The sequence below is a fragment of the Pelobates fuscus genome, chromosome 4 (assembly GCF_036172605.1).
Source record: "Pelobates fuscus isolate aPelFus1 chromosome 4, aPelFus1.pri, whole genome shotgun sequence".
In the NCBI taxonomy this organism is placed as follows: Eukaryota; Metazoa; Chordata; class Amphibia; order Anura; family Pelobatidae; genus Pelobates; species Pelobates fuscus.
Window position 1 is genome coordinate 384,987,637 of NC_086320.1, and position 15,394 is coordinate 385,003,030.

The window sequence follows — 15,394 nt, forward strand, 5'->3', positions numbered from 1 at the left end:
AGATCGCCATACCATCTCAGGTTAATCATGGCACAGCTCGTTCTGAGATCTCCATACCATCTCAGGTTAATCATGGCACAGCTCATTCTGAGTTCACCATACCGTCTCGGGTTAATCATGGCACAGCTCATTCTGAGATCACCACACCATCTCAAGTTAATCATGGCACAGTTCGTTCTGAGATCCCCATACCATCTCAGGTTAATCACGGCACAGCTCGTTCTGAGATCGCCATACCATCTCTGGTTAATCATGGCAGAGCTCGTTCTGAGATCCCCATACCATCTCGGGTTAATCATGGCACAGCTCGTTCTGAGATCACCATACCATCTCAGGTTAATCATGGCACAGCTCGTTCTGAGATCCCCATACCATCTCGGGTTAATCATGGCACAGCTCGTTCTGCAATCCCCATACCATCTCAGGTTACTCACAGCACAGTTCGTTCTGCAATCCCCATACCATCTCAGGTTACTCACAGCACAGTTTGTTCTGCAATACCCATACCATCTCATGTTAATCACGACATAGCTCTTTCTGAGATCACCATACCATCTCATGTTAATCACGACACAGCTCTTTCTGAGATCACCACACCATCTCAGGTTAATCATGGCACAGCTTGTTCTGAGATCACCATACCATCTCAGGTTAATCATGGCACAGCTCGTTCTGAGATCGCCATACCATCTCAGGTTAATCACGGCACAGCTCGTTCTGAGATCATCATACCATCTCAGGTTAATCATGGCACAGCTCGTTCTGAGATCTCCATACCATCTCAGGTTAATCATGGCACAGCTCATTCTGAGTTCACCATACCGTCTCGGGTTAATCATGGCACAGCTCATTCTGAGATCACCACACCATCTCGGGTTAATCACGACACAGCTCGTTCTGAGATCACCGTACCATCTCGGGTTAATCATGGCACAGCTCGTTCTGAGATCACCATACCATCTCAGGTTAATCATGGCACAGCTCGTTCTGAGATCCCCATACCATCTCGGGTTAATCATGGCACAGCTCGTTCTGAGATCACCATACCATCTCAGGTTAATCATGGCACAGCTCGTTCTGAGATAATTATACCATCTCAGGTTAATCATGGCACAGCTCGTTCTGAGATCACCATACCATCTCAGGTTAATCACGACACCGCTCGTTCTGAGATCACCATACCATCTCAGGTTAATCACGGCACAGCTCTTTCTGAGATCCCCATACCATCTCTGGTTAATCACGGCACAGCTCGTTCTGAGATCGCCATACCATCTCAGGTTAATCATGGCACAGCTCATTCTGAGTTCACCATACCGTCTCGGGTTAATCATGGCACAGCTCATTCTGAGATCACCACACCATCTCAGGTTAATCATGGCACAGCTCGTTCTGAGATCCCCATACCATCTCAGGTTAATCACGGCACAGCTCGTTCTGAGATCGCCATACCATCTCTGGTTAATCATGGCACAGCTCGTTCTGAGATCCCCATACCATCTCGGGTTAATCACGACACAGCTCGTTCTGAGATCACCATACCATCTCGGGTTAATCATGGCACAGCTCGTTCTGAGATCACCATACCATCTCAGGTTAATCATGGCACAGCTCGTTCTGAGATCCCCATACCATCTCGGGTTAATCATGGCACAGCTCGTTCTGAGATCACCATACCATCTCAGGTTAATCATGGCACAGCTCGTTCTGAGATAATTATACCATCTCCGGTTAATCATGGCACAGCTCGTTCTGAGATCACCATACCATCTCAGGTTAATCACGACACCGCTCGTTCTGAGATCACCATACCATCTCAGGTTAATCACGGCACAGCTCTTTCTGAGATCCCCATACCATCTCAGGTTAATCACGGCACAGCTCGTTCTGAGATCGCCATACCATCTCAGGTTAATCATGACACAGCTCGTTCTGAGATCACCATGCCATCTCAGGTTAATCACGGCACAGCTCGTTCTGAGATCACCATACCATCTCAGGTTAATCATGGCACAGCTCGTTCTGAGATCGCCATACCATCTCAGGTTAATCATGACACAGCTCGTTCTGAGATCACCATGCCATCTCAGGTTAATCATGGCACAGCTCGTTCTGAGATCTCCATACCATCTCAGGTTAATCATGGCACAGCTCGTTCTGAGATCACCATACCATCTCAGGTTAATCATGGCACAGCTCGTTCTGAGATCGCCATACCATCTCAGGTTAATCATGGCACAGCTCGTTCTGAGATCACCATACCATCTCAGGTTAATCATGGCACAGCTCGTTCTGAGATCTCCATACCATCTCAGGTTAATCATGGCACAGCTCGTTCTGAGATCTCCATACCATCTCAGGTTAATCATGGCACAGCTCGTTCTGAGATAATTATACCATCTCAGGTTAATCATGGCACAGCTCGTTCTGAGATCTCCATACCATCTCAGGTTAATCATGGCACAGCTCGTTCTGAGATAATTATACCATCTCAGGTTAATCATGGCACAGCTCGTTCTGAGATAATTATACCATCTCAGGTTTATCATGGCACAGCTCGTTCTGAGATCTCCATACCATCTCAGGTTAATCATGGCACAGCTCGTTCTGAGATCCCCATACCATCTCATTGTAGCGGAGCGGCAGGGGTTAATCCAAGGGCTCTCCGCTGGTACTCAGGGTTCAGCATACAGAAGGCAGGACACACAGCATAACTCCCATTCCCAAGGACCAGACGACACACAGCCTGGGAGTCAACTGACAATTTTTATTCACAGCTCCCGGAGTTAACTGTCAACTTTTAAATGTTCTGCAATGCAGTAATAGCAAGATATATACAAGGACATTCTGTAAGTGGCTAGGTTTGCCACAGGGGACAGGGGCAAGTGATTGCCAAATACAAAGGGAAACACATACTTAACAAGGGAAAACCATCACAGTACATATTGGAGACACAAAATATAAAACCAAACCTCTGAATACTCAGGGGACATGGCACTTAGTGGCGATGTCCCGCCACACTAATCTCTTGTGCATGCTGACCCTGTAACATAATCCCATTTCTTCTAGATGACACTATTTTCCAGCCAGAGTCTAATGATACCATTGCATCCGTGGACTCCGTTTTCAGTGATGACATCAGCGTGTCCTCAGAGAATGGTAACTTCTCTTGCTTCTCTGTAACGACCTGTCTCTTTGTCTGTCATGCCCTCTTCTGCATTTCTGTCTAGAACGCCCTCTCTTGTCTTGATCTCTGTCTATAATGCCCCAATTTGCCGGTCTGTCTATCATGCCCTGGGTTACCTGGCTGTCTCTAACACTCTGCTTTGTCTGTCCCTATGTGTATCAAGCCCCATCTTGCCACTCTGTCTTATGCCGTGTCTTGGATGTCTGTCTGTCTCACGCCCTGTCTTGGATGTCTGTCTGTCTCACGCCCTGTCTTGGATGTCTGTCTGTCTCACGCCCTGTCTTGGATGTCTGTCTGTCTCACGCCCTGTCTTGGATGTCTGTCTGTCTCACGCCCTGTCTTGCCAGTCTGTCTGTCTCACGCCCTGTCTTGCCAGTATTTCAGTCTATAACGCTCTGTCTTGGATGTCTGTCTGTCTCACGCTCTGTCTTGGATGTCTGTCTGTCTCACGCTCTGTCTTGGATGTCTGTCTGTCTCACGCTCTGTCTTGGATGTCTGTCTGTCTCACGCTCTGTCTTGGATGTCTGTCTGTCTCACGCTCTGTCTTGGATGTCTGTCTGTCTCACGCTCTGTCTTGGATGTCTGTCTGTCTCACGCTCTGTCTTGGATGTCTGTCTGTCTCACGCTCTGTCTTGGATGTCTGTCTGTCTCACGCTCTGTCTTGGATGTCTGTCTGTCTCACGCTCTGTCTTGGATGTCTGTCTGTCTCACGCTCTGTCTTGGATGTCTGTCTCACGCTCTGTCTTGGATGTCTGTCTGTCTCACGCTCTGTCTTGGATGTCTGTCTGTCTCACGCTCTGTCTTGGATGTCTGTCTGTCTCACGCTCTGTCTTGGATGTCTGTCTGTCTCACGCTCTGTCTTGGATGTCTGTCTGTCTCACGCTCTGTCTTGGATGTCTGTCTGTCTCACGCTCTGTCTTGGATGTCTGTCTGTCTCACGCTCTGTCTTGGATGTCTGTCTGTCTCACGCCCTGTCTGGGATGTCTGTCTGTCTCACGCCCTGTCTGGGATGTCTGTCTGTCTCACGCCCTGTCTGGGATGTCTGTCTCACGCTCTGTCTTGGATGTCTGTCTGTCTCACGCTCTGTCTTGGATGTCTGTCTCACGCTCTGTCTTGGATGTCTGTCTCACGCTCTGTCTTGGATGTCTGTCTCACGCTCTGTCTTGGATGTCTGTCTGTCTCACGCTCTGTCTTGGATGTCTGTCTGTCTCACGCTCTGTCTTGGATGTCTGTCTCACGCTCTGTCTTGGATGTCTGTCTGTCTCACGCTCTGTCTTGGATGTCTGTCTGTCTCACGCTCTGTCTTGGATGTCTGTCTCACGCTCTGTCTTGGATGTCTGTCTGTCTCACTCTATGTCTTGGATGTCTGTCTGTCTCACGCCCTGTCTTGGATGTCTGTCTGTCTCACGCCCTGTCTTGGATGTCTGTCTGTCTCACGCCCTGTCTGGGATGTCTTTTAGTCTATAATGCCCTGTCTGGGATGTCTTTTAATCTATAATGCCCTGTCTTGGTTGTCTTTTAATCTATAATGCCCTGTCTTGGTTGTCTTTTAATCTATAATGCCCTGTCTTGGTTGTCTTTCAGTCTATAACGCCCGGTCTGTGACTCAGTCACTGTGTAGGGACTGTTCCCATCCATTTTTCATATGCAGGGAATTGTGTAAATGTGTGAATTCATTAGTGAAGGATTTAAAACTCCATTTTCCAGTCTACCCAGAATGACGTACTTTTTTTATAGTGCTGTACTATGCTGGATTTGTTTAATTAACAGGTTGGTAACTGTGTGAGGAGCCCAGTGCTGGATTATTAGCAATACAGATTTAGATGAACTTACTTTACAGAACTGCGCTAATTTCATATTTCTGTGTTACGGTTGTCTCGTTCACCTTAGAAGGAACACTTTGTTTAAGAGTTGTCTCACAATTTGAAGCTTGGCCCAGAAGGATGGGTTCATTTCTGTGTTTTCCCCTTAGTGGATCCTTCGTACTCTGCGATTGACGGATTGCAGAAGGTCGTCAGCGAGTTTGCTGAGCTTGGGTCAGTCAGTCCCCTGGTAGCAGTGGCTGCTCCACCGGTTTCTGTTGAAGTCGCAGAGGAGAGCGGGGTCAGGAAGAGTAAGGAATCTGCTCCCGGTAAGTGCAGAGTGTGTGACGGTGAGAGATACACGAGCGTTCGATATACCCCACAGAAAACAGGAATAATAATATATTCAAAGTAATCTGTGATAGGAGAAGAAAGGAGTCAACAAAGTGTAATTCTTTTTATAAATAGCTTTGTTTGTGATTCTATTAATGTAATATTATCATCAGCAAATATCTCTTTACTCCCTGATTTTGTTTATACTGAATATTTCCTCATTTCTATTAGTATTCTCTAATTATAAGCCCAGTTAATTCACCATTTAACATGCATGTAATAATAATAGATTTTTTGCCAGTTGCCCTTTCTCCTCCTTTCCTTCAAGTTAACATCCCGGCACTTTATACACGAACGCTTTGTTCCCTAGGACCTCCCTGTTCTACTCGATTAAACGAGAAAGGACGGGAACCTCTCAGAAGCACTCTAGTGAACGCTGGCAGCCGCTGTTCTGCTGAGGACGGTAAGATGACATATTAGATGGCGTTTTTACCGTACCATATCGTCTTCCATTAACCATGTAATAAAATCACTGAATCTTCTGATAGTTTCTTTAAGGGACGCTCTAAGCACTGCTATTGTTAACACTTAATATAGTTGTTGAGGTAGTGCTTTGTGTGTGCAGTTCCTCTGGTTTTCATTATACTATTTCCAAGAAGCTTTGTAAAATCCAGGGTCCTGCCAGCACACACAGCCTGGCAACAAACCTGTCTGGAGGTAGTGTCATATTTTGTTTCCACATTATCCAAACAAAGCCATCCATCCCGGATAGCAGTGGAAGGCTGCAAATGTTGGTGGTGGCTTAGCCCCGATCTGTGTCTGTGTGTAATGATCGCTGTCTGTGTGTAATGATCGCTGTCTGTGTGCAATGATCGGTGTCTGGGTGTAATGATCGCTGTCTGGGTGTAATGATCGCTGTCTGGGTGTAATGATCGCTGTCTGGGTGTAATGATCGCTGTCTGGGTGTAATGATCGCTGTCTGTGTGTAATGATCGCTGTCTGGGTGCAATGATCGCTGTCTGGGTGTAATGATCGCTGTCTGTGTGTAATGATCGCTGTCTGGGTGTAATGATCGCTGTCTGGGTGTAATGATCGCTGTCTGGGTGTAATGATCGCTGTCTGGGTGTAATGATCGCTGTCTGGGTGTAATGATCGCTGTCTGGGTGTAATGATCGCTGTCTGTGTGTAATGATCGCTGTCTGTGTGTAATGATCGCTGTCTGGGTGTAATGATCGCTGTCTGGGTGTAATGATCGCTGTCTGGGTGTAATGATCGCTGTCTGGGTGTAATGATCGCTGTCTGGGTGTAATGATCGCTGTCTGGGTGTAATGATCGCTGTCTGGGTGTAATGATCGCTGTCTGGGTGTAATGATCGCTGTCTGGGGGTAGGGATCGCTGTCTGGGGGTAGGGATCGCTGTCTGGGGGTAGGGATCGCTGTCTGTGGGTAGGGATCGCTGTCTGTGGGTAGGGATCGCTGTCTGTGGGTAGGGATCGCTGTCTGTGGGTAGGGATCGCTGTCTGCGGGTAGGGATCGCTGTCTGCGGGTAGGGATCGCTGTCTGCGGGTAGGGATCGCTGTCTGCGGGTAGGGATCGCTGTCTGCGGGTAGGGATCGCTGTCTGCGGGTAGGGATCGCTGTCTGCGGGTAGGGATCGCTGTCTCTTTGTATGTATGATGGAACCTACTCCTGTGTGTTCTGTGCAGGGAAAGCCTCATATGCAGCTCTCTGTGGTCTGGAGAAGGTGGTCCATGGGTTTTCTGAGCAGGAATGTGTGAGTCCGTTTGCTGCAATTAGGATACAATCCAGCTCCAACCTCCCAGAAATAACTGCAAATAAGCATTCAGATCACGAAGACACAGGTAATTTGCAAACAATCTCACACACAATCCCAACATATTAAAACCTTATACACCTCACCTAAAATACCATTATAATAAAACATACCAAACCTCACACACGGTACCAATATAATAAAACACAAACCTCACACACAATACCAATATAATAAAACATGCCAAACCTCACACACAATACCATTATAATAAAACATAACAAACCTCACACACGGTACCAATATAATAAAACTCAAACCTCACACACAATACCAATATAATAAAACATACCAAATCTCACCCACAGTACCAATATAATAAAACATACCAAACCTCACACACAATACCAATATAATAAAACATAACAAACCTCACACACGGTACCAATATAATAAAACATAACAAACCTCACACACGGTACCAATATAATAAAACACAAACCTCACACACAATGCCAATATAATAAAACATACCAAATCTCACACACAATACCATTATAATAAAACATAACAAACCTCACACACAATACCAATATAATAAAACATAACAAACCTCACACACAATACCATTATAATAAAACATACCAAACCTCACACACTGTACCAATATAATAAAACATACCAAACCTCACACACTGTACCAATATAATAAAACATACCAAACCTCACACACTGTACCAATATAATAAAACATACCAAACCTCACACACAGTACCAATATAATAAAACACAAACCTCACACACAATACCAATATAATAAAACATACCAAACCTCACACACAATACCATTATAATAAAACATAACAAACCTCACACACAATACCAATATAATAAAACATACCAAACCTCACACACAATACCAATATAATAAAACATACCAAACCTCACACACAGTACCAATATAATAAAACACAAACCTCACACACAATACCAATATAATAAAACATACCAAACCTCACACACAGTACCAATATAATAAAACACAAACCTCACACACAATACCAATATAATAAAACATACCAAACCTCACACACAGTACCAATATAATAAAACATACCAAATCTCACACACAGTACCAGCAGATGTCTGTGTAACTTTTATTTCACGTGTTGGGATTATTGATTTAAGCCCACAATGTAGCACACAGAGTAGAAATTGTGTCGTTATAAAGGTTGCAGCAAAATTTATTTAGAAAAATAAATAAACAAGCCTTAAATAAAATGGGGTGCATAGCTTAATATTGCATCTTTTATTATACAAGTACATACGCCCTTATACTATGTAGTTGTAAGGCTTATTTGTAAAGCTCATTGATAAAATATGGTATATAACGGGCCGTTTCTCATTTACCTCTCCCTTTGCTCTGTGTCCTCCTATACCAATCCTGTCAGGGATCCATTCACGCACCACACACATTAACATGTTTCTCCCACAACTTGGACTTTGTCCTACAAAGTGCCTGCATGTCCTCTCTTGGTTGTAAAGAGTGTCCCTGTCCCACCAGATTCCTCATACTCCGCACTCAGTGGGCTACAGAAGGTGGTGAATGGATTTTCCGAGGTTGGTTGTGTAAGTCCATTCTCTGCTGTTAGTACCACGGCCAGCGAACCAGCAATGGAGACCTCAGTCAGGAAAAGGACTGAGCCGCCTGTACTGGGTGAGACTCCCCTATCATCCTGTAACATTATTCGCAGATAATGACCCCTCTATATTGTGTTATCTGTGTATTGTGTGACCGCTGGGGTCTGTTATATTTATTGTTCTCTGTTCAGCAGACACTTCTAATGGACATAATGCAGTTGAAAATTTTCATAAATCATCTTTCTCCTTCCTGACTGACGAGGACTGGCCTGTGAGTGGAGGTGGGTATTAATGTAATCAATATCTATGGTAAATAAAATTAATGAAGGGGGATTAATGGCAAATATAACATAATGAAGGGGGATTCATGGCTAATATAACATAATGAAGGAGGGTTAAGGAAGTGTACAGTTAGGCTGATTATGATATAATGAAGGTAATTAAAGTGTGTACACAGTATAATGATGGCAGATTATGATATAATTACAAATGAAAGACAATCTACATATCTACACTGTATATTCTGTATCCTGTCACACTAACCTCTCACTACATCAGTGGTGTCACTTCCTCTCTTCTTCCTTAGCTTGGTCATCATGATGTCTCCTTTTCTCTTGCAGCTGATTCTTCGTACTCTGCCCTCACTGGCTTACAGAAGGTGGTTAATGGTGTCCCTGACATTGGATGCCTGAGTCCTCTGACGGTGGTCAGTATCCCATCCAGTGAGGGCGACCAGGAGCCCAGTGTGAAGAGAAGATGTGAGCGGAACAATGAAGGTGAGGAGCTGTTGGTTATGATTTGTTTGGCAGTATGTTAGACGGGGGATTAATGGGAAATATAACGTTACGAAGGAGGATTAATGGGAAATATAAAATAATGAAGGGGGATTAATGGGAAATATCACATAATGAAGGGGGATTAATGGGAAATATAACATAATGAAGGGGGATTAATGGCAAATATAACATAATGAAGGGGGATTAATGGCAAATATAACATAATGAAGGGGGATTAATGGGAAATATAACATAATGAAGGGAGATTAATGGGAAATATAACATAATGAAGGGGGATTAATGGGAAATATAACATAATGAAGGGAGATTAATGGGAAATATAACATAATGAAGGGGGATTAATGGGAAATATAACATAATGACGGAGGATTAATGGGAAATATAACATAATGAAGGGGGATTAATGGGAAATATAACATAATGAAGGGGGATTAATGGGAAATATAACATAATGAAGGGGGATTAATGGCAAATATAACATAATGAAGGGGGATTAATGGGAAATATAACATAACGAAGGGGGATTAATGGCAAATATAACATAATGAAGGGGGATTAATGGGAAATATAACATAATGAAGGGGGATTAATGGCAAATATAACATAATGAAGGGGGATTAATGGGAAATATAACATAATGAAGGGGGATTAATGGGAAATATAACATAATGAAGGGGGATTAATGGGAAATATAACATAATGAAGGGGGATTAATGGGAAATATAACATAATGAAGGAGGATTAATGGGAAATATAACATAATGAAGGGGGATTAATGGGAAATATAACATAATGAAGGGGAATTAATGGGAAATATAACATAATGAAGGGGGATTAATGGCAAATATAACATAATGAAGGGGGATTAATGGGAAATATAACATAATGAAGGAGGATTAATGGGAAATTTAACATAATGAAGGGGGATTAATGGGAAATATAACATAATGAAGGGGGATTAATGGTAAATATAACATAATGAAGGGGGATTAATGGTAAATATAACATAATGAAGGGGGATTAATGGCAAATATAACATAATGAAGGGGGATTAATGGCAAATATAACATAATGAAGGGGGATTAATGGCAAATATAACATAATGAAGGGGGATTAATGGCAAATATAACATAATGAAGGGGGATTAATGGCAAATATAACATAATGAAGGGGGATTAATGGGAAATATAACATAATGATGGGGGATTAATGGGAAATATAACATAATGAAGGGGGTTTAATGGGAAATATAACATAATGAAGGGGGATTAATGGGAAATATAACATAATGAAGGAGGATTAATGGTAAATATAACATAATGAAGGGGGATTAATGGCAAATATAACATAATGAAGGGGGATTAATGGGAAATATAACATAATGAAGGGGGATTAATGGGAAATATAACATAATGAAGGAGGATTAATGGGAAATATAACATAATGAAGGGGGATTAATGGGAAATATAACATAATGAAGGGGGATTAATGGCAAATATAACATAATGAAGGGGGATTAATGGTAAATATAACATAATGAAGGGGGATTAATGGGAAATATAACATAATGAAGGGGGATTAATGGGAAATATAACATAATGACGGAGGATTAATGGGAAATATAACATAAGGAAGGGGGATTAATGGGAAATATAACATAACGAAGGGGGATTAATGGGAAATATAACATAATGAAGGGGGATTAATGGGAAATTTAACATAATGAAGGGGGATTAATGGCAAATTTAACATAATGAAGGGGGATTAATGGCAAATATAACATAATGAAGGGGGATTAATGGCAAATATAACGAAGGGGGATTAATGGGAAATATAACATAATGAAGGAGGATTAATGGGAAATATAACATAATGAAGGAGGATTAATGGGAAATATAACATAATGAAGGGGGATTAATGGCAAATATAACATAATGAAGGGGGATTAATGGTAAATATAACATAATGAAGGGGGATTAATGGGAAATATAACATAATGAAGGGGGATTAATGGTAAATATAACATAATGAAGGGGGATTAATGGGAAATATAACATAATGAAGGGGGATTAATGGGAAATATAACATAATGAAGGGGGATTAATGGCAAATATAACATAATGAAGGGGGATTAATGGGAAATATAACATAATGAAGGGGGTTTAATGGGAAATATAACATAATGAAGGGGGATTAATGGTAAATATAACATAATGAAGGGGGATTAATGGCAAATATAACATAATGAAGGGGGATTAATGGGAAATATAACATAATGAAGGGGGATTAATGGCAAATATAACATAATGAAGGGGGATTAATGGCAAATATAACATAATGAAGGAGGATTAATGGTAAATATAACATAATGAAGGGGGATTAATGGGAAATATAACATAATGAAGGGGGATTAATGGCAAATATAACATAATGAAGGGGGATTAATGGTAAATATAACATAATGAAGGGGGATTAATGGGAAATATAACATAATGAAGGGGGATTAATGGGAAATATAACATAATGACGGAGGATTAATGGGAAATATAACATAATGAAGGGGGATTAATGGGAAATATAACATAATGAAGGGGGATTAATGGCAAATATAACATAATGAAGGGGGATTAATGGCAAATATAACATAATGAAGGGGGATTAATGGCAAATATAACATAACGAAGGGGGATTAATGGCAAATATAACATAATGAAGGGGGATTAATGGTAAATATAACATAATGAAGGGGGATTAATGGTAAATATAACATAATGAAGGGGGATTAATGGTAAATATAACATAATGAAGGGGGATTAATGGGAAATATAACATAATGAAGGGGGATTAATGGGAAATATAACATAATGACGGAGGATTAATGGGAAATATAACATAATGAAGGGGGATTAATGGGAAATATAACATAACGAAGGGGGATTAATGGGAAATATAACATAACGAAGGGGGATTAATGGGAAATATAACATAATGAAGGGGGATTAATGGGAAATATAACATAATGAAGGGGGATTAATGGGAAATATAACATAATGAAGGGGGATTAATGGCAAATATAACATAATGAAGGGGGATTAATGGCAAATATAACGAAGGGGGATTAATGGGAAATATAACATAATGAAGGAGGATTAATGGGAAATATAACATAATGAAGGGGGATTAATGGCAAATATAACATAATGAAGGGGGATTAATGGTAAATATAACATAATGAAGGGGGATTAATGGGAAATATAACATAATGAAGGGGGATTAATGGTAAATATAACATAATGAAGGGGGATTAATGGTAAATATAACATAATGAAGGGGGATTAATGGTAAATATAACATAATGAAGGGGGATTAATGGCAAATATAACATAATGAATGGGGATTAATGGGAAATATAACATAATGAAGGGGGATTAATGGGAAATATAACATAATGAAGGGGGTTTAATGGGAAATATAACATAATGAAGGGGGATTAATGGGAAATATAACATAATGAAGGGGGATTAATGGGAAATATAACATAATGAAGGGGGATTAATGGCAAATATAACATAATGAAGGGGGATTAATGGGAAATATAACATAATGAAGGGGGATTAATGGCAAATATAACATAATGAAGGGGGATTAATGGCAAATATAACATAATGAAGGGGGATTAATGGCAAATATAACATAATGACGGAGGATTAATGGGAAATATAACATAATGAAGGGGGATTAATGGCAAATATAACATCATGAAGGGGGATTAATGGCAAATATAACATAATGAAGGGGGATTAATGGCAAATATAACATAATGAAGGGGGATTAATGGCAAATATAACGAAGGGGGATTAATGGGAAATATAACATAATGAAGGAGGATTAATGGGAAATATAACATAATGAAGGGGGATTAATGGCAAATATAACATAATGAAGGGGGATTAATGGTAAATATAACATAATGAAGGGGGATTAATGGGAAATATAACATAATGAAGGGGGATTAATGGTACATATAACATAATGAAGGGGGATTAATGGGAAATATAACATAATGAAGGGGGATTAATGGCAAATATAACATAATGAAGGAGGATTAATGTGAAATATAACATAATGAAGGGGGATTAATGGGAAATATAACATAATGAAGGGGGATTAATGGCAAATATAACATAATGAAGGGGGATTAATGGTAAATATAACATAATGAAGGGGGATTAATGGTAAATATAACATAATGAAGGGGGATTAATGGGAAATATAACATAATGAAGGGGGATTAATGGGAAATATAACATAATGAAGGAGGATTAATGGCAAATATAACATAATGAAGGGGAATTAATGGTAAATATAACATAATGAAGGGGGATTAATGGTAAATATAACATAATGAAGGGGGATTAATGGGAAATATAACATAATGAAGGGGGATTAATGGGAAATATAACATAATGAAGGGGGATTAATGGCAAATATAACATAATGAAGGGGGATTAATGGTAAATATAACATAATGAAGGGGGATTAATGGTAAATATAACATAATGAAGGGGGATTAATGGGAAATATAACATAATGAAGGGGGATTAATGGGAAATATAACATAATGAAGGGGGATTAATGGGAAATATAACATAATGACGGAGGATTAATGGGAAATATAACATAATGAAGGGGGATTAATGGGAAATATAACATAACGAAGGGGGATTAATGGGAAATATAACATAATGAAGGGGGATTAATGGGAAATATAACATAATGAAGGGGGATTAATGGCAAATATAACATAATGAAGGGGGATTAATGGCAAATATAACATAATGAAGGGGGATTAATGGCAAATATAACGAAGGGGGATTAATGGGAAATATAACATAATGAAGGAGGATTAATGGGAAATATAACATAATGAAGGGGGATTAATGGCAAATATAACATAATGAAGGGGGATTAATGGTAAATATAACATAATGAAGGGGGATTAATGGGAAATATAACATAATGAAGGGGGATTAATGGTAAATATAACATAATGAAGGGGGATTAATGGGAAATATAACATAATGAAGGGGGATTAATGGGAAATATAACATAATGAAGGGGGATTAATGGCAAATATAACATAATGAAGGGGGATTAATGGTAAATATAACATAATGAAGGGGGATTAATGGTAAATATAACATAATGAAGGGGGATTAATGGCAAATATAACATAATGAATGGGGATTAATGGGAAATATAACATAATGAAGGGGGATTAATGGGAAATATAACATAATGAAGGGGGTTTAATGGGAAATATAACATAATGAAGGGGGATTAATGGGAAATATAACATAATGAAGGAGGATTAATGGTAAATATAACATAATGAAGGGGGATTAATGGCAAATATAACATAATGAAGGGGGATTAATGGGAAATATAACATAATGAAGGGGGATTAATGGCAAATATAACATAATGAAGGGGGATTAATGGCAAATATAACATAATGAAGGGGGATTAATGGGAAATATAACATAATGAAGGGGGATTAATGGCAAATATAACATAATGAAGGGGGATTAATGGTAAATATAACATAATGAAGGGGGATTAATGGGAAATATAACATAATGAAGGGGGATTAATGGGAAATATAACATAATGACGGAGGATTAATGGGAAATATAACATAATGAAGGGGGATTAATGGGAAATATAACATAATGAAGGGGGATTAATGGGAAATATAACATAATGAAGGGGGATTAATGGCAAATATAACATAATGAAGGGGGATTAATGGCAAATATAACGAAGGGGGATTAATGGGAAATATAACATAATGAAGGAGAA

General features: G+C 39.9%; 1 protein-coding gene across 1 annotated transcript in view; it reads left to right on the forward strand.

Moving 5' to 3' along the window:
• LOC134609502 (uncharacterized) overlaps positions 1-15,394 on the forward strand; it is a 133,586-nt gene that overhangs the window by 61,190 nt on the left and 57,002 nt on the right. Inside the window, exons 27-33 of the mRNA XM_063453162.1 lie at positions 3,070-3,159; positions 5,160-5,318; positions 5,693-5,785; positions 7,027-7,182; positions 8,659-8,811; positions 8,927-9,016; positions 9,356-9,511. Of these exons, the coding sequence (XP_063309232.1) occupies positions 3,070-3,159; positions 5,160-5,318; positions 5,693-5,785; positions 7,027-7,182; positions 8,659-8,811; positions 8,927-9,016; positions 9,356-9,511 (897 nt within the window). The remainder of the gene's footprint in view (positions 1-3,069; positions 3,160-5,159; positions 5,319-5,692; positions 5,786-7,026; positions 7,183-8,658; positions 8,812-8,926; positions 9,017-9,355; positions 9,512-15,394) is intronic.